The sequence below is a fragment of the Ursus maritimus genome, unplaced genomic scaffold, assembly GCF_017311325.1.
Source record: "Ursus maritimus isolate PB19 unplaced genomic scaffold, ASM1731132v1 scaffold_19, whole genome shotgun sequence".
NCBI classification, from domain to species: domain Eukaryota; kingdom Metazoa; phylum Chordata; class Mammalia; order Carnivora; family Ursidae; genus Ursus; species Ursus maritimus.
Window position 1 is genome coordinate 11,070,290 of NW_024424341.1, and position 23,345 is coordinate 11,093,634.

Genomic DNA, 23,345 nt, shown 5'->3' on the forward strand with positions numbered 1-23,345 from the left:
GATTTATGGACACTGAGGAGGTAGAATGTTTTTGTTGTAACCTTTTAAATGTTTTGTAGCTGTTGTGGACTTAAGATGATTAACCTGTCTTAACCATACAGATTTCTTACATGATAGAAGATGTAACTTTTTTACACTTACTTATTTGGGAATATAAGTTGCCACATTCCAGTTTTATAACTATCTTCTAACTGTGTTTCTGTTTACTTGTTTGGGCTTAACTTCCATCCATTCTACCCCCAAATTTTACGAGTCTGAATACTCAGGTCAAATTCCACCTTGCAAATAAGATCATCTCTTGTCATTGTAGCTCTTAGGGATTTCTCCTTCCCATGAAACCATGACATTATTATTTGTCTCACTTATTTGACATATCATGTACAACTTCCTGACCTGCCCTCTACTGTATTTTAATTTTGTAGGAACACCTTTTGCTCCTCCCTTTTAGAAACAGTTGGAAAGCCAATCAAGTGATAAGGGGAAAGTCAGAGAAGGGGAAGCGACTTTGAGCTATAATTCATCTCTGAACTCCAGGTCATTGACATCCATTCATTCATTAAACAGATTAATTTTTTAAGGGATTCCTTTATGTATTAATTTATTATATAACGATTTATTAAGTGATTCCTACCTTTGTAGAATTTATAGTCTAATAGTGGAAACAGGTAATGGGCAAGTAAATAACAAATGTAAAATTACAACTTGTAATGAATTCAATAAAAGAAGAGAACAGACTGCTGTGAAAAAAATGGGGAGGATTGTGTGGTCAGAAAGGCCTCTCTCAGGTGGTGATATTTAAGTCAAGACAAAGAATAAGAAGCTAGNNNNGGAAAGAATTTCTTGGAAGAGAGAAGAATATGTATGAAGGCAAGAAAGAGCTTAATATGTTGGAAGAAATGAAAGAAGTTCAGGGTGGCAGGAGTATAATAATAGAGGAAAACCATGCAAGATGAGAGATAGGCAGAGAGCAGATCAGACAGGGCCTTGCAGGGCATGTTGAAGACCTGGGTTTTACTAAGGATGTTGCACTCAATCATTGAAGATTTTGAAGTAGAGGAGTACTATGGTTTTAGATTTTAAGAATGACACATTGGTTAAGAATGTATTAGAGAAAGGCAAGGATGAAAACAAAGACTACTACTACAGTTGTTGAGGTAAGATGATGGTGGCTGGCACTAGGGTAGCAATATCATCTGATTTGATATAGAGAGAGACAGAAGAGATGAGAGTGGCAGGGGCATTGACAACTTCATGACAGATTGTATGTTAAAGGAAGGGTGTCAGAGTGACCTCCAGGTTCCTGTCTTGACGACCTAGAAAGATGATGGTGAGATTTACTGAGATGAACATGAGGGGAAGGAAAGGTTTGGCAAGAAACTAAGTTTTGGACACCATTCCCAGACAAAAGCTTCAGAAGGTGGAAGGGGGGGGCTACCTTTATCTGACTGATAAGTGCCTCCGTGGGAATAGATTTAGCTATATATATGACATCATATTATGACACACTCATAATGTGTGTTTTGAGAAGAGCAAGCTTCATACTGTATTAGAATGAGTAACTGAAATGATCTTTTTTAACAATACAGTTCAGTTTTTGAAAGTTTATTTGTGAAAACTTTTTTTTTTTTTTTAAAGATTTTATTTATTTATTTGACAGAGGGAGACAGCCAGCGAGAGAGGGAACACAAGCAGGGGGAGCGGGAGAGGAAGAAGTCAGGCTTCCACTGGAGGAGCCTGATGTGGGGCTTGATCCCGGAACGCCGGGATCACGCCCTGAGCCGAAGGCAGACGCTTAACGACTGAGCCACCCAGGCGCCCCTGTGAAAATTTTCTTAATACAGATTATATTAGATAAGTTTTGAGAAAAAATCGGAATGTAGTATTACATGGGTTTTGATATTATTTGGGTGATGGTGCAGAATTCAAGTCTTGCAATCTTGATGTTCTCAAGAAAGTGGTGCTCTTTAAAGTTATTAGATTATAGGCAGCCTGATATATTTATCATTTTAAATGAGGCTTCTGGTGTTTATGGGTAAAAATTAGAAGTGCAGGCCATTAGGAGCTATTTTTTATCAAATAACTACAGGTCCTGATGTTTCATTATAATTTGTCATTATTAACTAAGCAAATAGTAAGTTTGGTTTTTTTTTTACTGTACTTTTTAAACTTTAACCAGTAGTTTTAAGTATTGTTATTTCTATGAAGGGATACAGTTTGAAATCTGAAGGAAAAAAAAAAAGAATATTTTTCTTGTTCAGTGGTCATTTCAGTTTAGTTTACCTGACTAAGCAGCCAGAGTATAAAGTATATTAAATTTTATTCTATTGGAAATCAATGGCTGGGCTTCTGAAAGATAACCGGTAATATATCTTATTCTTTTATAAGAGGAAGAAAAAATGGTTAGGATAATGATTAGGTTTCATATATTTTACATAAAGTTTGTTTTAGCTTAAAATTTTGTGCTTTATTACACATTACCAAGTAAATTTAAAGTTAACTTTTTTTCATGGAATTAGCTGGAATTCAGTGCATTTTTTTCAGTTATGTTCTCTTTTGCAGTGTTTATCTTTAAAATGGCAATTAAATAATTATTCATTAAAATTTTTTCTTCAATCAAGGAACTGGACAGCTTTCCCTAAAACAAATCTAGGAATACAAGATTCTACATTCGGTACACTTGTTTAGTCTGTTTGATAGATGAAGAAACTGAGCTACAGAGAAACTGAGTTGTCTGAGCTTTCTAATATTAGGGAATTTTTTTTTTCAGAGGTTGCAAAATTTAGTGAATTCACTGCATATCCAAACATAAGAATACACTTAGTTCTGATTTGGAGAACATATGTTCAGATCAGTAGAATATAAAGTTTACTTAAGTCTTTTCAGAGACCGTCCTATATTTCTTACCAATGTTGTTTTGAATGACATGTACTCTAAATGGTGACTTATAAATATTTACTTATTTATGATTCATCTTGTTTCAATAAGGCTTTTAATTTTTTTGATAAGTTATAAGTGACATTCAGAAAAGTATGTAAGTTTATAGCTCTATAATTTATTACAAAGTAAATATCTCTGTAACCACTACCTAGGTCAAGGAATAGAATGTTATTGGCAACCCCCAAGCTCCTCTTATACTCCCTTCCAATCATCATTCCCTTTCAGCCTCCCGGAGGTAACCACCATGCTGACTTCTAAAACCATAGAGTAGTTTTGGCTGTTTTTGAACTTTACGTAAGTGAAATCATATAGTATGTGTTCTTTTGCATAATATTATGTCTGAGACTAATCTGTGTTTTTCTTTTTCTTTTAAAATATTTTATTTGAGAGAGAGAGAGATTGAGAGAATGAGTGGGAGAGGGGCAGAGGGAGAAGCAGACTCCCTGCGGAGCAGGGAGCCCCATGTGGAACTCGATCCCAGGACCCTGGGATCATGACGAAGGCAGACACTTAACCCACGGAGCCACCCGGATGCCCAATCTTTGTTTTTCCACGTAGAAGTAGTTTGGTCATTCTCATTGCTGTCGATTCTAACGTAGGATGAACATATTTTCAGTTTGGAATTGTTACGAATAATACTGATGAACATTTCTGTATGTGACTTTTGGTGTGCACGCATTTCTGTGGCATATGTATTTCTAGAAGTAGAAAAGTTGGGTCATGGGTATGCGTATATTCTTCACCAATAATGCTGTATCATTTTCCAGATTTGTTCTTCCAGTTTATACTTCTTTTAGCAGTGTGTGAAATTACCAGTTGCTTTATATTCAGTTATGTGGTTTGATTAAAATACCACTATACAGTATTTGAAAAATCTTGTATTCTCTTTTAAAAATCTCTAAAGATGAATATTTGGTGATGGGTAGCTATTTCTACCTAAATGAGACAGACATAAATGAGTACCTGTGTTGTGCCTGTTGGATTATAGCATATTCAAACAAAGCATAGTTTTTTGTTTTCAAAGTTATAATCAAATAAGTTACCATCTTTCCTCGATCCTTAAAAATATTTGGTTTTAACATACAGGGACTAGTACAGCATTGTAGGGGATATGGTTTGGAAAGAATGAAAAAATAGCATATATCTATAACTTAATTAAAGAAATCTTGAAGGAGATAGGAGAAAACTTTCAGCCAAAGTGAATTTGGTAACTATTAGGTGAAATGTACATGGTACTTTGAAATAAGGCCCTGGGGAAGAGGAGGGAAAGCGTTATAAAGATGTATATTATTCCTGAGATGAATAGTGTTATGTCAAAGATGACCAAAGCTCCCACCACTACTAATAGGGATATGCATCATTATGTATATGGGGACCCAAGCTATTGCTTTCTTGGTGTGCTTTTGGTCAGAGACTTCAAGGAAGGCAATGAAATGCTATATGGTTTCATTAAAGTAGGGGGAAATTGAGTTTTATATCTTTATTTTATTCTAGTAGTAAGAAAAAATGTTTTAAATAATTTATAGTATTCTAAGAAAAATGGAATTGAGTTTCTCTAGGATTTGAATGTGAAATCACATCTTAGAAGATATGTTGAGGAAGATGTGTCAACATTTGACTGAATCCGAAATGCTAAGTAAATGGATTTGATAGAAATGAAGTCACTGCATAGAATCTCATGTCTATTAAACTACTTTAAATGAATCAGAAAGGCAAGGAAAGCTATAAGAAAGAAAATCCAAGATAATGTAGTGTCATAGAAGTTGAGAGAATTTCCAGAAGCCAGAGGGGTTACTTGAACTGAGTTCAGGAAACATTTAAACAGCTTTTGTTATAGGCCAAGCAGGCTGGTAACTGGTACCACAGATCAATAAGTCATGGGCCGTGTTCTTTAAGCATTCAGTGCCTAAATAGTATATGATAGATGGAGATGCATGGATGATTGGAGGCTTCATATAGAAGATGGCATTTTTGAGTTTAGCCTCTGTCACTTTTGTTAGTGGTGGCAAGTGTTTCTTAGTGGTGAAAGATAGGGATTGAGAGAACATTTGGATTTGCTTAGGGCTTTATTAGTCACCCTTGAAAGTGTAGTTGCAGTAATTTTATGGGGGCAGAAAGTAAAATACAAGAGGTTAACAGGCAGGTGGGTATTTGGAAAATGGAGGCAGTTGATCACTTATTCTCAATATTTGTCACTGAATGGAAGGATAGACAAAATTTTGTGTGTACATTTTTGTTAAGGTAGGAGAAACCTACCACCTAAAGTTAGAAGGGAAGCAGGTAATTGCAAGGGGATGATTAAAGATCCTAGACAGAGTTGGAATGTATGTGGGTGTAAGTTACTTAAAAGCTAGGTGGAATGGTATTAAGAGGTGAAAGGTTTATCTTTGGAATAAAGTTATGCTTCCCCTTCTGAGAACAGCTAGAAGAAAAAGGATAGAAGCAAAAAGAGATACATGCTTCTGAAAAGATGACTGGTGAGTTTCAACTGGGAGATTAAGTAAGAGGCAGAGTTGTCCTTGGGTGAGATTAGGGAAGTTAGGATTGAAGGCTTGAGGAGATAGCCTAGAAGCATAGGAAAATGAATTTAAACACTTTCTAAGCAAAAACAAGGATCACATTAAAGGTACAGGTTGGTATTAACCTTGTATGAATACTGTGCCAGGCATATAACAAATATTATAAATATGCAGAAATGTTAATTGAATTGGACTGAGGTCTGGAGGTCACATTACTTTGGTGTTGTTAATAGAGTATGGTGGGTTGAGTGAATTGAAAATGGTCACAAGGATATTGAAGCATTAGAGATTATTATTAGCAAAAGAATCAGAGGTCTGGGGAAGCTTAATAGTCATGGGAGAGTAGGAATGACTCTTGGGAAATCAGAAAGAAGATGACAGGTATAAGAGGAAAATCTGCATTTATTAAGTGCTTCCTATATTTTAGGAGCTTTGAATGTATTTCTATACTGAGTGTATTTCTAAACTGTTCAACAACCATGAGAATTAGGTGGTAATAATCAACCTGGGTTTCAATTTTTAGTGTATTTCAAACTTTGGAAAATTGTTCATTTAAATCAATTTCCTGTTTTTAATATTAATTGAAACTTATTTGGCTTTATCATATATATATTTATACTTAATTTGGTTAGGGGTATGATTGATGTTCAGGACTACTTCAAGTAGACAGCTTGACCTGACTCATTAGCAGCTAGGAAACTTACCGTCTATTTTCGGTATCAGCTCAAAATTAGTTATCCTCAATCATGTTTTACCAAAAGTAGAGATGAGATTATGTTTTAAAGATTTCCCTTTCTGTGAGGTGCAAAGCAAGACTAAATTAAGTGTGAATGCCAACAAAGTAAGTAATTGAATTTAGTAAATCGCTATCTGCAGAGGGAGATGTTAATATAAACATTAAATGAGTGCTGTTTACATTACTGGTTTTCAGGTCTTTTAAATAAAGGAATCCTTTTTTTTCCCCCTTTTTTAAGTTTCTGTGTTTAAGTAATCTCTACACCCAATGTGGGGCTCAGACTTATAACCCTGAGATCAAGACTTGCATGCTCTACCAACTGAACTAGCTAGGCACCCCCTGAATCCTTTGTTTTTTGAAAATTCTACTCAAATGTTCAATCTGTAAAATATATAAAAGCTGAATATTCAGGGTGAAATCTTTTATTGGTGAGAAAATGGGCAAAGGTGCAGTCTAAAGCCCTCTTTCAGTGGCTGACGATTATCCAGTGCTCCAGGGAGCACGGATTGAAAACTTTACACAGTGCTTTATGTGGATTATTTTACAGTAGTACTATGAGATCAGTACTGTTACAGTCCCCATTTTACAGGTGAAGAAACTGAGCTTCAAATGATTAAGTGATTTGCCTAAGATTACATAGCTAGTAAGTGTTAAAGCCAGGATTCCAGTCTTTTACTGGTCTTATTTTCAGAGCCCATACTTTTAAGTACTACGCTATACAGGGCCCTTTGTAGAATCACTTCTCAATGAAAGTAGGATTTGGGGGGAGATAACTGGGAATTAAACTTCAAATTGGATCACGGAAGCATTTTTTTGTGGTAAAATATACATAACATACATTATTTTAGTTTTTTTTAAGATTTTATTTATTTGAGAGAGTGAGTGAGAGAGAGAGAGAGCACAAGCAGGGAAGGAGGGGGCAGAGGGAGAAGCTGACTTCTCACTGAGCAGGGAGCCAGATTCGGGGCTCAATCCCAGGACCCTGGGATCATGACCTGAGTAGATTAACCGGCAGCCACCCAGGCGCCCCTATTTTAACTATTTTTAAGTGGACAGTTCAGTGGGAGCTTTTCTTAAAGTCATCAAAATGGTAGATTATTGCTTAAAAGAATGCTTTTGAATCTCAGCTTTTGGAGTAACTATTAAGGATCGAGGAATTTTGATTTGTTTTATGTTATGACATTATTGTATTTTTAAAAATATTTTATTTATTTATTTGATAGTGAGACAGAGAGCAGAAGAGACTCCCCGCTGAGCAGGGAGCTCGACGTGGGGCTCGATCCCAGGACCCTGGGATCATGACCTTAGTGGAAGGCAGACACTTAACTGACTGAGCCACCCAGGTGCCCCAGACATTATTGAGTTCTTGAGAGCATTTGAGTATTTACTATGTGCCAAGAATTGTACTAGTAGATACTAGGGATACAGAGATGAATAAGAACCAATGTCCGTACTCATCTTTAATAGGGAAGATAGATTTAGTAAATTCGATCTACTAAAGTAGACAATGTAGGTGTACTACTAGACCAAGAATGATAATATGGTGTATAAGGTGTGAGACACAAAAAAATGAGTGCCTACCAGTTTGAGGAGTGTGTATGTGTACACGTACATGTCCATGCAGGCTACCTAGAGATAGTATTATTTGAGTTTAATCTCAAAGACATTACTTTATCACACAGAGGAAGCTGGGAGGTGGGGGGCAGTGTTGTAGGCATAGAGAACTTATTGTACATATTAATGGAGATGTGAGAGTGTGTGAATTCAGGCACTATTTCAGCATGGTTGAGCATGGATTACCTATGGGAGACTAGAAGCAAAAAAGGGTGGAGGGGCATTGATATCTTTAGGAAGGGAATAAAATGAGCAAGAATATATGTTGGGAGGACAAAGACAGATTTAGGCATATGATGACACCATTGATTTGTATAAACATTTTAAAAATGAGTTGGAAACTAAGTACAATTAGATCAAACAGGCTTGGGTCTTAGTAATTTTTGAGCAAGTTAACATAGAATCTTGATCTATATTCCTAGTTCTGTGGGTCAGTGAGAGGAAAATACATATTTATTGAGCATTTACTGTGCTTTGGGACTTTGATTGTGATTCTTCCAAACTCTCCATTATCTGAGGAAAGCAGACTGAGAGTTTCCAAGAACTGCTCAAGGTTACAAGGTTTAGAGAGATGGTAGAAACCTGTGGTCCTTCAGCTACGCAGTTACTAATTTACATTTGCCAGATATTTTTCTAATTGACTAGTGAATCTGTTTTATTGTTAAACAGTTGAAGTTGTGTATATTGCAGTGAGATTAATCCAAAACATACTGATGATACATAGAGCAGAGTTAAGGATGGGATTTAATAAAATAATATAGAGATTGGAATATGTGACATTAAAGTCTTTCATCATGTGGGCTTCTGTAATGATTTTGTGTATTGTACATTAATAGACCGACCTAAGGATTTAATTGTTAGTTAGCTGTTGGGAATAATTTAGAAGGATGTCTGTCTGGATAACTATTGCAAATTGGTTTATATTTCTGTTGGGTTCTAATTTTTGCTAGTACTCATGTTGAATGTTAAGGTCATATTAGCCTGAAACATTTAAAAATGAGGATATTCCTACTATAAATACAGTGACTATCTTTCACATACTTTTTAAAAAGAATTTTAGATATAGAATATTATGGTTGATGTCTTCAAGAGGAGAAAAATCATGGTCTTTTTTAAATTAAAAAGTATCTTAAAAATTTAATATCAGATAAGTTTTTATTTTATAGTGTGGGACCCACTACTTTATGTTTTCCTTGCATTTATCCCTTAATGAGAATTTTAAGCTTTTTTTTCCTGATGGAGCTTGTATCTCTAGTTTGGATGGGGTAGATATGTATTTTTTAATTCCTTTCTTGGAAGTCTGTACAGTTTTTAAATATTTATGAATATGTGAATGGAAAATAAACTACAGTATACAATGTAGAGTTATAAGGTAGTTTTTTGAGCATCTCATCCAAACCTGTTGTTGATGAGGAAACTGAAGGCCAGAGGGCTAAATATGTTGTCACACATTCAGTTAGTATCAGAGATTACAATTTTGGGCTCCTGATAAGGGGAAAACAAATAATGCCAGTAGGTTTTAGTCTATAGTTTGGGGTAATGAATTTTCTCTTTTGGATCCTTTTAGCCTACTTTGAAAATGTCTGCTTAGGCTTATAAGTAACTGTTAAGTAAATTAAGCAGAGACATATTTGATGTCCATATTAAAGAATTACTTTCAGGGTACTCTGGTTAGAAGTTTTCCAAGCAGTCAAGGGCTGAAAATTGGGTCACAGTTTGTGATTTGCTATCCAGACATCTTTTACTCTATTTCCTGTTAAAAAAAAAAAAAAAAAGTCTAAATATACTATCAAAGGGTAGATTCTATACCATATCGTGCTTCTTGTTCAAAAAGAACTTGAGAAATGCTGGAGGGAAAAAAAAAAACAAGAAAAAACAGGCCATAATATACATACAACGGAATATTATTCAGCCTTTTAAATTAAGTACAATTCTGACACATTTTTGTCCACATAATTTTGAGGAAATTATACTCAGTGAAATAACCCGATCACAAACAAATACTGTATGATTCTACTTAAATCAGGTATCTAGAATAGTCAAATTCATAGAAAGAGAAGGTAGAATGGTGGTTGCTGGGGGTGGCAGGGGTGGGGAGAAATGAGGAATTGTTTAATGGATGTGTGGTTTCAAATTTGCAAGATGGAAAATAGAGTGGTTGCACAGTGTGAATACACTTAAAAGTACAGAATTGTACACTTAAAAACAGTTAAGGTGGTAAATTTTTTGTTATTTATGTTTAACACAATTAAAAATAAAAAATATTTTTTACATAGGCCATAAACTCAATGTCCAGATAACCAATGTTGCCATTTTTTAAAAAGATTCACATAAGATTTTTTAAAAGGACAAAAACAGTGTCTGCCTTATATAGCATTCCCTGTTCCCAACCCAAAAAGAAAAGTTTGTCCATTCTATGAATATTTATTGCTATTCATTATGTTTTAGATACTGTTTAATAAGTACCAGGGTTACATCAAATAAAAATTTTTGACCCAGAACTTTTATTTTATGGGAAGCATAGGCTTTGAACATGATAAATATGTAAAATATATAGAATGTTAGCTAGTACTAAGGTAGAAAAATAAAGCAGGGAAGGGGAATATTCAATGGTGAACAGGAACTGATGACATTTTAGAGAGGGTGGTCAGGAATGGCCTCATTGAGAAAGTTACTTTCGAGAAAAGAACTGAATGAAATGAAGGAAGAATGTACGTAGCAAGTACAAAGGCCTTGAAAAAGGAATATATATGGCTTTTTTTAAAATTAAAAATATTGTTAAATTTAATTTTTTAAAAATGTGTTATGTATACAGCTTAGTGGCATTAATTCCACTCACAATATTGTGCAACCATACTACTATCTTCATTTTTTCCCACTCCCCCAAACCGAAACTACTCATTAAAAAATAATTCCTGGGGCGCCTGGGTGGCACAGCGGTTAAGCGTCTGCCTTCGGCTCGGGGCGTGATCCTGGCGTTATGGGATCGAGCCCCACATCGGGCTCCTCCGCTATGAGCCTGCTTCTTCCTCTCCCACTCCCCTGCTGTGTTCCCTCCTCGCTGGCTGTCTCTATCTGTCAAATAAATAAATAAAATCTTTAAAAAAAAAAATAATTCCTTATTTTTCCCTCTCCCCAGTTTCTGGTAGTATTTAATTTTTTTATCTCTATAAATTTACCTGTTCTAGGTATTTCATATAAGTGGAATCATACAGTATTTTCCCTTTTGTGTCTACTTACACTTAGCATAATGTTTTCAAGGTTCACCTGCGCTGTAGCATGTATCAGAACTTTATCCCCTTTTCACAGTAGGGTAACATTTCATTTTAGGTGTCTGCCAGATTTTGTTCGTTCATCTCTTGATGGACACTTGGGTTGTTTTTGAACTTTTGGCTATTGTGGATAATGCTGCTATGAACGTTTGCATATAAATATTTGAGTCCCTGTTTTTAATTCTTTCGGGTGTAGAGCATATAGGAGTAGAATTGCTGGGTTATATGGTAATTCTGTGTTTAACTTTTTGTGGAACCGCTGCACTTCTCCATAGTGGCTGTGCCATTTTACATTACCAGCAGCAATGTATGAGATGGCCAGTTTTTCCACATCCTTTCAAATACTTGTTATTTTTCATTTTAAAAATAATATTCTTGGGGCGCCTGGGTGGCACAGTGGTTAAAGCGTCTGCCTTCGGCTCAGGGCGTGATCCCGGCATTACGGGATCGAGCCCCACATCAGGCTCCTCCGCTGTGAGCCTGTTTCATCCTCTCCCACTCCCCCTGCTTGTGTTCCCTCTCTCGCTGGCTGTCTCTATCTCTGTCAAATAAATAAATAAAATCTTTAAAAAAAATAAATAAATAAAAATAAAAATAATATTCTTAGTAGTTGTGAAGTGATACCTCATTGTGATTTTGATTTGCATTGTCCTAATGACTGATGTTGTTTATTGGCCATTCCTGTATCTTCTTTGGATAAATGTATATTGAAGTCCTTTGACCATTTGTGTGTAAGTTAGGTTGTTTATCTTTATAGTAGTGAGTTTGTAGGAGTTCTTTATAAATTCTGGATATTAAACTTTTATCAGATATATGATTTGCATATATTTTGTCCCATTCTGTGGGTTATCTTTTTACTCTCTTGATAGTATTCTTTGGTGCACAACTTTTTAATTTTTATGAAGTCCAATTTATGTTTTTTTTTCTTTCGTTACCTGCGTTTTTGTTTAAATTTAAGAAACCATTGCTAGTCCAAAATCATGAAGATTTGCCCCTACGTTTCCTTCTAATAGTGTTACAGTTTTACCTCTTAAATTTAGATCTTTGATTTATTTCTGTTGATTTTTTTTTATGGTATAATATTCTTTTGCAGGTGGCTATCTAGTTTTCCCAACGTCAGTTGTAGAAGAGACTGTTTTCTCCCCATTGAATGTTTTTGGCACCCTTGTCAAAAATCAATTGACCATGTGAGGGTTTATTTCTGGGCTTTCTGTTCCATTGGTCTATATGTCTATCCTTATGTCAATAACCTTGTTTTGATTATTGTAATTTTATAGTAAGTTTTGAAAGTGGGAAGTGTGGGTCTTCCAACTTTGTTCTCTTTCAAGATTGCTTTGGCTATTCTGGGTACTTTGGAATTGCATATGAATTTTAGGATGAGTTTTTCTATATATGCAAAAAAATCATTGGGATTTTGATAGGAATTGCATTGAATGTGTAGATTGCTTTGGGATGTATTGTTGTCTTAACAACATTAAGTCTTTCAATCCATGTACACAGGATATCTTTCCATTTATTTAGATCTACTTTAATTCCTTTTAGCACTGTTTTGTCTTCAAAATGATATACAGTCTTCAGTGTACACATCTTAAAAGTCCTTCGTTAAATTTATTCCTAAATTTTTATTTTTTTAATGTTATCGTAAATGGAATTTTTTTTAAATTTCCTTTTCGGAATGTTGATTGCTGTCTTAAAGAAATACAACTGATTTTTCTGCATAGATTTGTATCCTAGAATTTTGCTGAATTTGTTTATTAGCTCTAGCAGTTTGCGCACACACATGCGTGTGTGGATGTTATTTACAGTTTTCTACGTATAAGATCATGTTATCTGTGAACAGACATAATTGTACTTCTTCCTTTCTAATTTAGATGCCTTTTATTTTCTTTTCTTCCCTATTTTGTCTGGCTGGATCTTTCAGTACTGTATTGGATTGTAGAGTTGAAAGTGAGCATCCTTGTCTTGTTCCTGATCTTGGGGAAAAGCTTTCGTTCTCTTACCATTGAGTTTGATGTTAGCTCTAAGTTGTTCATACATGGCCTTTATCATGTTGAGGAAATTTCTTTCTATTCCTATTTTATTCAGTGTTTTAATCATGAAAGGGTGTTGGAAGGGTGTTAGATTGTGTCAAACACTTTTTCTGCTTTTACCTTTATTCTGTTAATGCAGTATATTACATTGGTTTTTGTATGTTAATTACCTTTACATGCCTAGGATAATTCCGACTTGTTCATATAATATACTGTATATGTATGTATGTGTATATGTATAATACGCTGTTGGATTTGGTCTGCTAGTATTTTGTTGACAATTTCTGCATCTGTATTCATAAGAGATATTAGTCTTTAGTGTCTTGTTCTGTTTTTTTGGTTTTGGGTTTTTACCCTTGTGATGTCTTTGCCTTCATTATCAGGGTAATGTTAGGTTCACAAAATAAGTTAGAGAGTACTTCTGACTTCTCACTTTTGTGGAAGAATTTGAGAAGAATTGGTGTCAATTCTTTAAATATTTGGTAGAATTCATCATTAAAACCGTCTGGTCCAGGGCTTTTCTTTGTTGGGAGGTTTTTGATTACAGATTCAATCTTATTTGTTTTAGGTTTATTTAGATTTCTGCTTCTTTTCTAATCAACTTTGGTAGCTTCTGTGACATACAGCTTGTCCATTTCATCTAAGTTTATCCGATTTGTTGGTGTGCAATTGCTCATACTATTCTTATAATAATATTCTTCTATAAAAAGGACTTACTATTCTTAAATTAAAAGGGCTTATACAGTCCTTATGTAGACTTGTAAAGTCTGTATTGTAAAGTAAAAGTCTATATTAATATCCCCTTTTGATTCTGTTTTTACTAATTTGGATCTTCTGTCTTTTCTTAGCCAGTCTAGTTAAAGATTTGTCAGTTTTGTTGATCTTTTCAGAGAACTAGTGTTAAATTTCATTGATTTTCCTCTGTTGTCTTTCTCTTCTTTATTTCATTTATCTCCACTCTAATCTTCATTCGTTCTTTCTTTCTCCTTCCTTTGGACTTAGTTTGCTTATTTCCTTAAGGTGTACAGTTAGATTATCAATTAATTTTTTTAATGTAGTTGTTTATGAGTTTCTCTTAGAGCATTGTTTTTGGTTTATCTCAAAAGTTTTGCTATGTTGTGTTTTCAATTTTATTCATCTGAGGGAATTTTGTAGTATCACTTTATTTTTTAGATAGGATTTTTCACATTTCAATAAGATGGAAATATTTTGCTTGTAGCTTTGAAAAGAGAAGCTGTAGGGGAGACCTTAGTCTTCAAGAATTTGAAGGTTGTCATAATTAGGTTATTTTAAACAATCTCGAAGTAAATGCCTAGGAAGGCGGGAGGAAAATTGAACTTTTAAAAAACTTTTTAACAGGTATTTAAGTATAGTTTGAATACCTTAACAGGAGTTCTAGAAGTTCATAGACCTTTTTTTTTTTTTTTTAACAAAGAAATGGTGAATTCAGATTTGCCAGATTTTTATTTTGCCAAGTAAGGATCTTCTTCTTCTTCTTCTTCTTCTTCTTCTTCTTCTTCTTCCTCCTCCTCCTCCTCCTCCTCCTCCTCCTCCTCCTCCTCCTCCTCCTTCTTCTTAAGATTTTATTTATTTATTTGACAGAGCATGAGAGTGCAAGCAGAGGGAGGGGCAGAGGGAGAGGGAGAAGCAGACTCCCCGCTGAGCAGGGAGCCGGATGTGGGACTCAATCCCAGGACCTTGGGATCATGACCCGAACTAAACGCAGACACTCAACTGATTGAGCCACCCAGGCGCCCAAGTAAGGATATTCTTTAAAATGACAGATATCTCCTATCATTATTATTTTAGTCTAAAAAATGTTTCTGGGTACAGCTTAAGTGTTTTGGTCACTGTCATTGAGACGGTTGCTATTTGCTATCTTAAAATAACTTCAAATGTTAATAGCCACCAGTGATAATAATTTTACCACAGTAAAAATGTTAGTCAAGTGTTAACACCAGAGAAGAAATTTTAAACAGTGAAATAGCTCCCTGTTGCCTCTAGGATAAAGTCCAGATTTCTTAACATGGCTGATTTAAAGCCTTGGATAATGTGACTGCTGCCTGCCTCGAGATCTCTGGCTACTACTATGCTCTGGCTACACTACACTTTTGAGTAGTTCCTGAAATGCTATGTCCTCCCTCACCACTGGGCATTTCTTGAGTTCTCACTGTGCTCTTAACAGTTTTAGGAATAATGCAAGAGAGTGAGGGGATTGTAAAAGACCTGTTTCCTATCCTAATAGGGATTACTGCTTCCTTTTTTTAGTACTTTATAATTCCCCTTTGAGGTAGACAGGACTGTAGTTAATAGTTTATGTTGCTATTTTTTTTTTTATTTGTTTTCCAGATGAAAACAAATAGTATATGATCTTCTCAAAGTCCTACAGCTAGGAGGTAGAAGAGCCAAGACTCAGGTCTATGTTTTTTTTTTTTTTTTTTTTAAAGATTTTATTTATTTATTTGACAGAGATAGAGACAGCCAGCGAGAGAGGGAACACAAGCAGGGGGAGTGGGAGAGGAAGAAGCAGGCTCATAGCGGAGGAGCCTGATGTGGGGCTTGATCCCATAACGCTGGGATCACGCCCTGAGCCGAAGACAGACACTTAACCACTGTGCCACCCAGGCACCCCATCAGGTCTATGTTTTGTTTTGTTTTGTTTTTATTTAAGTATCATGTTCTTTGTAATTCCTATGCAGTCACTCACTGACTTAGCAGAAATTTATTGTGTGCCTACTGTTAGGCAACATACTTAGGATACAAAGGTGACCATGGTGTTCCTTTTCTCCAAGGGTATGCAGCCTAGTGGAGAGAAAAGAAAAATATAATACATTATTATAATGGAGTGTTATTTGTAGTATGCAGGTTACAAGACAGAGAGTTGAGTCAGAAGAGGCCTTCTGTAGGAGGTGAATCTGAAGCTGAATTTTCCCCAAGTGTAAATTTGAAATAGCTATGGGTAGCTCATAAACAAAGTAAAAATTAATGTAGCACAAACTTAATACTGTACAGAAATCCTGAGGAGATGACTAATAGAAAAGTGAATAATTTGGTAGGGCTCGATGCTGCTTTTATTAAATGGGATGAAACTTTCAATGTGTAGAGCTTACTAGAAAGCCTAATTCATTTAGTAGAAAAATACTGAGGGATTTATTTGGAAAATACAGAGATGTCTTGGAGAAAAAGCAACTATTAGACATTCAGGAAGTCAATTTACCACTAAAGTAAGTTTATATATATATAAATCCTGCTTGGGAACATGTTCAGTGATTTTATTTTTACTCTGAAGGCCCAGTTCAAATGTCGCCTCATCTCTATGCCTTTACCCATCTTTTCCAGAAATAATTAATTGTGATCTAATATCACATCGTGCTGTGTATGCATCTCTGCTAAGGCATACATCTCTACTTGTTTACGTGTTTTCTTCCCCTTTGGATTATGAACTTTGGGAAGGCAGGGATTCTGTTCTATTGATGTACAATCCTAATCCTCATGTCATTGGAATCGATAAATGTAGAAATGAAGATCGAGAAGTAATCTTATTTTGATTCTAAATACTCATCTCAACTTTGAAAGAATTCTGTCCCCCAAATATTTTTATTTTACTGTGCTGGATCGATAAGGTCCCTACAGCAGTGCTCCAGCTTCCATTTCTGCCTTTACTTTTTACTTTTCTCCGTTTGCATGCCCGCTGCAGTAGTCATCCCCTTCCCTAAATCCGTACTTCCTCCCTTGCTGCCACTTCTTTATTCCTGAAGTCTTTGGCCTTCCCTTCCAGTCCTTTTAGAAGACTCCCTCAAATGCGAACTGTTCCAAGAAGCTTTTCCTGAATAACTTGCCAAGTATGTTCTCTTCTCTTTATAAATTATCTTATAGATGAGCTTGTACCTCTCTTAAGCCACAATTACCATATTTTATTCAATATATAATGTGCTTTTCTTGTGCATTACCCCCTGCCTCATCCATTTAGATTCTGAACTTCCTGAGGGCAGAAACTTTTGTAGTTTCTGCAAAGTTGCTTTGGCAGTAATGGACAGTCCATAAGTATTTGCTTGATTAAATACCAAGTTAAAATTAGATTGACGTGATATTTTCATAAAGCTAGAAAATGGTTCCTTTACAGAATGAATTACAACAATAGATCTTTAAGTGGAACTTACATGAGCATTGTGTAATTGTAGAATAAACTGTTAAAAAATATGGCTTTATGAGATTTTATGGGCATTTTTTCATAGTTCGCCTTTAGTCTATTTCTATAACTGAAGTCGACTACTTACAAATATCTTGTCACATACAGAATGTGTATCTTCTTAGTGTTGGTATCTATATTCATTTTCTTAATCATAAGATGTTCCTCTTACGTACTGACTTAAAAGTCAGCACAAGTAACATGTATTGATAATGTGCTGTTTACATTTCCAAATTCCTCTTCCAAGATCGGTTATTACTCATCATCTAAGTGCCTGGAAGTTCTTTATCAATAAATGTTTATTGGATGAGAAAACAGCAAAATTGTTTTCTTAATTAAAATTTTTACTTCTCCCTTATTTTAGGTAAGCCTCAGGTTACATACACGTAGGAAACACTGCCTTAGCACAGTCTACCATCATGTATAAAAATTCAAGGCCTATACCAGTTCTTTCCTATATGGAATATTACTGCTCTGATACATCATATGTTTATTTCCAGAGCAGACTCCTAAAAATTCTTTAACTGTTTTTTAAGAATAAATGTATAAGCATGTAGTAAATCTGTATAAATTCAGAATGTTTTATGTTTATGTTTAAGTTCACTGTTAATCACAATAAATAGAAATATATGAATTAATGTCATATCCTTCCAATAATTTACTTTCAACATTCAGTTGAGCAGTAGATTTTTATAGTTGTAGGTTCTGAATTCTTGAAGTAATACATTCTAATTATTCAAGAAGTCACTTTAATCATTCTAGGAAGCATATTTTTTCCACTTTTAATATCTCTGAAATTGGGCAGCGCCTGGGTGGCTCACTCAGTTAAGCGTCTGACTCTTGGTTTCAGCTCAGGTTGTGATCTCAGGGTTGTGAGATTGAGCCCTGCGTTGGGCTCTGCACTCAGTGTGGAGTCTGCTTGAGATTCTCTCCCTCTCTCTCTGCCTCTCCCTCCACTCGCTCCCTCTCCCTCTCAAATAAATTAGTAAATCTTAAAAAAAAATCTCTGAAATTGGGATGTGTCTCAGTCAGTATCTGTCTGCCATGTGGCGGTCGTGGAGTACTTGTCTGTGTGTACGCATACTTAGTCATAGTTATTTATATTGCCATCAGCAGTTGGGCTATGTACATTACTACTACACGTTTGTTATTTAAAATGTCTTTTTTTTTTTTTTTAAGTAGGCTCCACACCCAGCACAGAGCCCAACACAGGGCTCGAACTCACAACCATGAGATCAACCTGAGCTGAGATCAAGAGTTGGGCACTGAACCCAGGTGCCCCTAAAATGTCTTTTATTTATTTATTTATTTTTTAAGATTTTATTTATTTATTTGACAGAGAGAGACAGCCAGTGAGAGAGGGAACACAAGCAGGGGGGTGGGAGAGGAAGAAGCAGGCTCCCAGTGGAGCAGGGAGCCCGATGTGGGGCTCAATCCCGGGACCCTGGGATCACGCCCTGAGCCAAAGGCAGACACTTAACGACTGAGCCACCCAGGTGCCCCTAAAATGTCTTTTAAAAAAATACACTATTTTTCAGTATTTAACCAAAAAGTTATTGATTATGCAGGGAGGCACAGAAACAGAGTAGCAGAGCATAAATTTAATATTAGTGAAGCAAGTATTTGTTGTTGAAGTAACGGCAGCAATTCACATTTACTTACAGAACAACGATCAAGTATTTTATGGACCAAGCAGAGTACCTCAAATTCAAATCCTTTGGAATAAGACTAAGTCTAAAAACCTTAGAAATGGTAGAGTGCCATAGTTTAACTGGCAGCATTTTTTTTTTTTTTTACATTATATCAACTAATGATGTACCTCATATTTGATGACATACTGGATTTGGTAACTTTCATTGTATTTCTTTTTTTGTGTGTTCCTCTTGATAAATGATCATACAACCATGTAAAAGCATAAGACATTGCTTTCCTGATTAATAACTTACACGTACATACATGTTCCCTAGTCTGGAGTCTGAAGTGGAAACTAAGATACGTTCCAGAGAAGTGATTTAACCTATCTTATATTTTGCTAATGGCCTTGTTCAGTTCAGACCAGATAGCCTTTCATCTGCTCTCTTAATTATAAAATCTGGAAAAATAACTTTTTTTGTATTTTACTTCTTCTAAAATCATATATTTGTTAAAGGACTTAGATACATACCATTGCGATTGATAATAAGTGAGCTTCCAGTTAAAATTAACATTGACTTCGGTAGTTTTTCTTGGAATTTTTCAAAAGTATTTCTGCATTAAAATAGTGAGCATTTTGTTTGGGAAATTTCTATTTCCTAATATGGACCTCCCAAAATAGAAGTCCTGGAAAAGTTTCTTAGACCTTTGCTAATGTTTAATTAAACTAATATGTAGAGCAACAGGAACCTTCATTCGTGGTTCTCTAGGGAAGACAGGAGGGCAGAGCCATAAATCACCTTTGTTAAAAATGGTTGGAATGATACAGGCCTGGAACAAAATTAGCTAGCCATTTCATATTAACAAGTAACCTATTAGATCCTTTCCACACATAAATTGTGTGTGTGTGTGTGTGTGTGTGTGTGTGTGTGTACATACATATATTCATGTAAATGTAATCATTTTTTCTCTTCAGACTATCATAAGACTAATTCATTGCTTAGCTCAAACTGCTGTTTATTTTTGCCTCAGCTTGATTGTCACCACACATTTATTTACACAGTTTAGTAAATAAACAATATTTATATTCCAAATGATTTAATGGGGCAAGGGGGAGATTTAGGGACAAAGTAATGAATACGACCATTAACAGGAAGGTCCTTGCTTTTGCTACATGAATATCTAAATCAGTTGGCTGTCAGGAAGGCTGATCTTCCATGTAGGTGAGCAACAGAACCGTGGTAACAATATGTGGGAACATCCCCAACGTATCACCTGTCTGCACTGTCTGTCAGCTGACGAGATGGCTAACTCGTCTCATTTGGCCCAGTTTAACATGATCTCATACAATTGTTGTTGTTCTTTCTTTAAAAGATTTTATTTATTTGAGAGAGAGAGAGAGAGAGTGAGCGGGAGGGAGAGAGAATCTGAAGCAGACTCCACACTGAGCGCAGAGCCCGACACTGGGCTCAATCCCATGACCACGAGATTGTGACCTGAGCTGAAACCGAGTCAGATGCCCAACTGACCGAGCCACACAGGCACCCCCTACAATTGTTCTTCTTGATGTATTTCCACATATACTATATGAAACAATAAGATTTATCTGCTCAAGAGGTCTAAAGCAAAATATCACAACACACTAATCTGAGAAGATCTGATGTCATCTATTTTAACAAGACATTACTTCGAAGTGTAATACATATGTATTTTAAACATGTCAGAGCTGCTGGGAAACGATGGTCATTTCGTGGTATAGGCGAGAGTCTGACATACCATTCTAGAGTTTACATTCTGTCATCAAAATATATGAACTTCAGTGGCACCTGGGTGGCTCAGTCGGTTGAGCATCTGACTCTTGGTCTCGGCTCAGGCCTTGATCTCACAGTTGTGAGTTCGAGCCCTACGTTGGTCTCCACACTAAGTATAGAGCCTACTTAAGAAAATATATGTGTGTATATATGTATATGTGTGTGTGTGTACATATGTATATATGAACTTGAAAGTGAAGTAATATGCATTGTTACTTTCAAATGCATACAGTCATGTCCTGTGCACCAGCGTTTTTTTCCTTGGGGGAATATTAATGAGCTTTTTGCAATTTTTTAATCATTCTACCAAAAAATACTGTATACTGAGATTGTGTTTTTTAAATCATATGTAAACCTTGTAGAACTGTAATGAATACTCATCATTAAACTTTGTTTTTCTTATTTTCCTAGGATTCTGACACTTCATGACATGTCATTATCTAGAGCAATAATGGACATTGACCTGTTTCGGATTAGTTGATGACCTTTGGAAATGATCCAATAATATCCACCACACAGAAGCTGAATATACTTCATTTGGTGAATAGCCCAGATTGTCACTGGAGTTTTCAAGATGACAGATCCAATGATGGACTTTTTTGATGATGCCAATCTTTTTGGTGAGACCTTAGAAGGTTTGTCAGATGATGCATTTGTACAGCCAGGACCTGTTTCACTCGTTGATGAATTGAACTTGGGTGCAGAATTTGAACCTTTGCACATAGACTCACTGAACCATGTACAAGGTACTCCAACACATCAGAAGATAACTGATTATGAGCAGTTAAATCAGTTTGATTCAATGAAATTTCACCAAGTCAATCAGCCTTTTGGTAGCCCAGCTGAACATGTGTTATCTCCACACTCTCAGTTTAATTGTTCTCCGATCCACCCCCAAAACCAGCCCAATGGTTTGTTTCCAGATGTAGCAGATGGCAGTCCAATGTGGGGCCATCAGACAGCTACCAGCATTTCCAATCAAAATGGGTCTCCTTTTCACCAACAAGGACATTCTCACTCTATGCATCAAAATAAAAGCTTTGTGGTACACCATGACTTTGCCTTATTTCAGGCTGGTGAGCAACAAACACAGTGCACTTCACTACGCTCACAACAAAACAGAAATAATCTTAACCCAGGGCAGAATTCTCTCAGCCAGTCTAAAAATTTTATGGATGTTAATGTTTCCGGTCCACACAGAGTCAGTGTTAACCACCCATCACAAATCCCTAATGCATCTACGTCGCAACAGTCTCTTTCAATGCAGCAATTTTCCCAAACGTCAAATCCTTCAGTTCACTTCCTCAAGTGTAGCAGTCATCAAGAAGGGAATTTCAATGGACCCTCTCCAAATATGACTTCTTGTTCTGTCAGTAATTCACAGCAGTTTTCTTCACATTATTCCTTTTCCAGTAATCACGTCTCACCAAACAGTCTTCTGCAGGCCTCTGCAGTACTTGCACCTAATCATACAAATCAGACTTTATCTGATTTTACCGGAAGTAACTCCTTTTCACCTCATCGGGGAATCAAACAAGAATCCACTCAGCATATGCTAAATCCCAATACATCGTTGAATTCAAATAATTTCCAAATGTTGCATTCATCACATCCTCAGGGTAATTATAGCAATTCAAAATTATCTCCTGTGCACATGAACTTCCCAGATCCTGTTGACTCAGGAACTCAAATGGGCCATTTCAATGATCACGTGGAAACTAATGGCTTTTCGTCTTTAGAAGAGAATTTACTTCATCAAGTGGAGTCTCAGACTGAGCCATTCACAGGACTTGACCCAGAAGATCTCCTCCAGGAGGGTCTTCTTCCCCAATTTGATGAGGCAGCATTTGGACAAGATCATTCAAGTCATGTTTTAGATCATGACCTTGAACGGCAGTTTACTTCACATCTTGTAACTCGGCCTTCGGATATGGCTCAAACACAGCTGCATAGTCAGGCTCGGAGTTGGCACTCTTCACTTTCCAATCATCAGCATTTACATGACAGAAATCGCCTATATTTACAGCGACAGGTATGTGGCTCTTTTATTTTGGCAATTTGGGATAGGATGGGCTTTTTTTTTTTTTTTTTTTTTGAGTTAATTTTATGTGAGACATATCCAGGATTTCTCAAACTTAGGCATATTTTGACATAGTTTCTATTGCCTTAACAGTCTTATATTTGAAAGTGACTTATTGATGTACCCAAAGCAATACATTAACTTCTATATTTAGAAAATTACAAGGTTTAAGACCTTTTTTGTAACTTTCAATTATAATTGCCCTTAACAGAATGATTTATTACCAAAAATGGAAACTTAACCATAATTAAAAGATAAACAAACAGTAGACTGGGAACATTTTATCACAAATATTCCTATAAAGAGCTTGTATAAATTGATAAGCAAATTTTTAGGACTTTACTTGGTAACTAAATAAAGCATAGGAGCTGGAATTCACAAAAGGGTAAGTTGAGTTAGTAAACAGAACATTGAGAATAATATGCAACTTTAATAATTCAATATGCAGCATGGTTTTATTTTTATGTATTAGAAAAAAAATTTTGTTAATCTTAATGCTGGCAAATTTATGGTGACATTGGAACT

The 23,345-nt window shown here is 35.7% G+C and overlaps 1 protein-coding gene across 1 annotated transcript in view; it reads left to right on the forward strand.

The window, feature by feature from the left end:
* Positions 1-23,345, forward strand: part of CHD9 (chromodomain helicase DNA binding protein 9) — a 214,081-nt gene that overhangs the window by 53,054 nt on the left and 137,682 nt on the right. The window contains 1 exon segment of the mRNA XM_040633303.1: positions 21,152-22,772. Within this exon segment, the coding sequence (XP_040489237.1) occupies positions 21,315-22,772 (1,458 nt within the window). The 5' untranslated portion in view covers positions 21,152-21,314.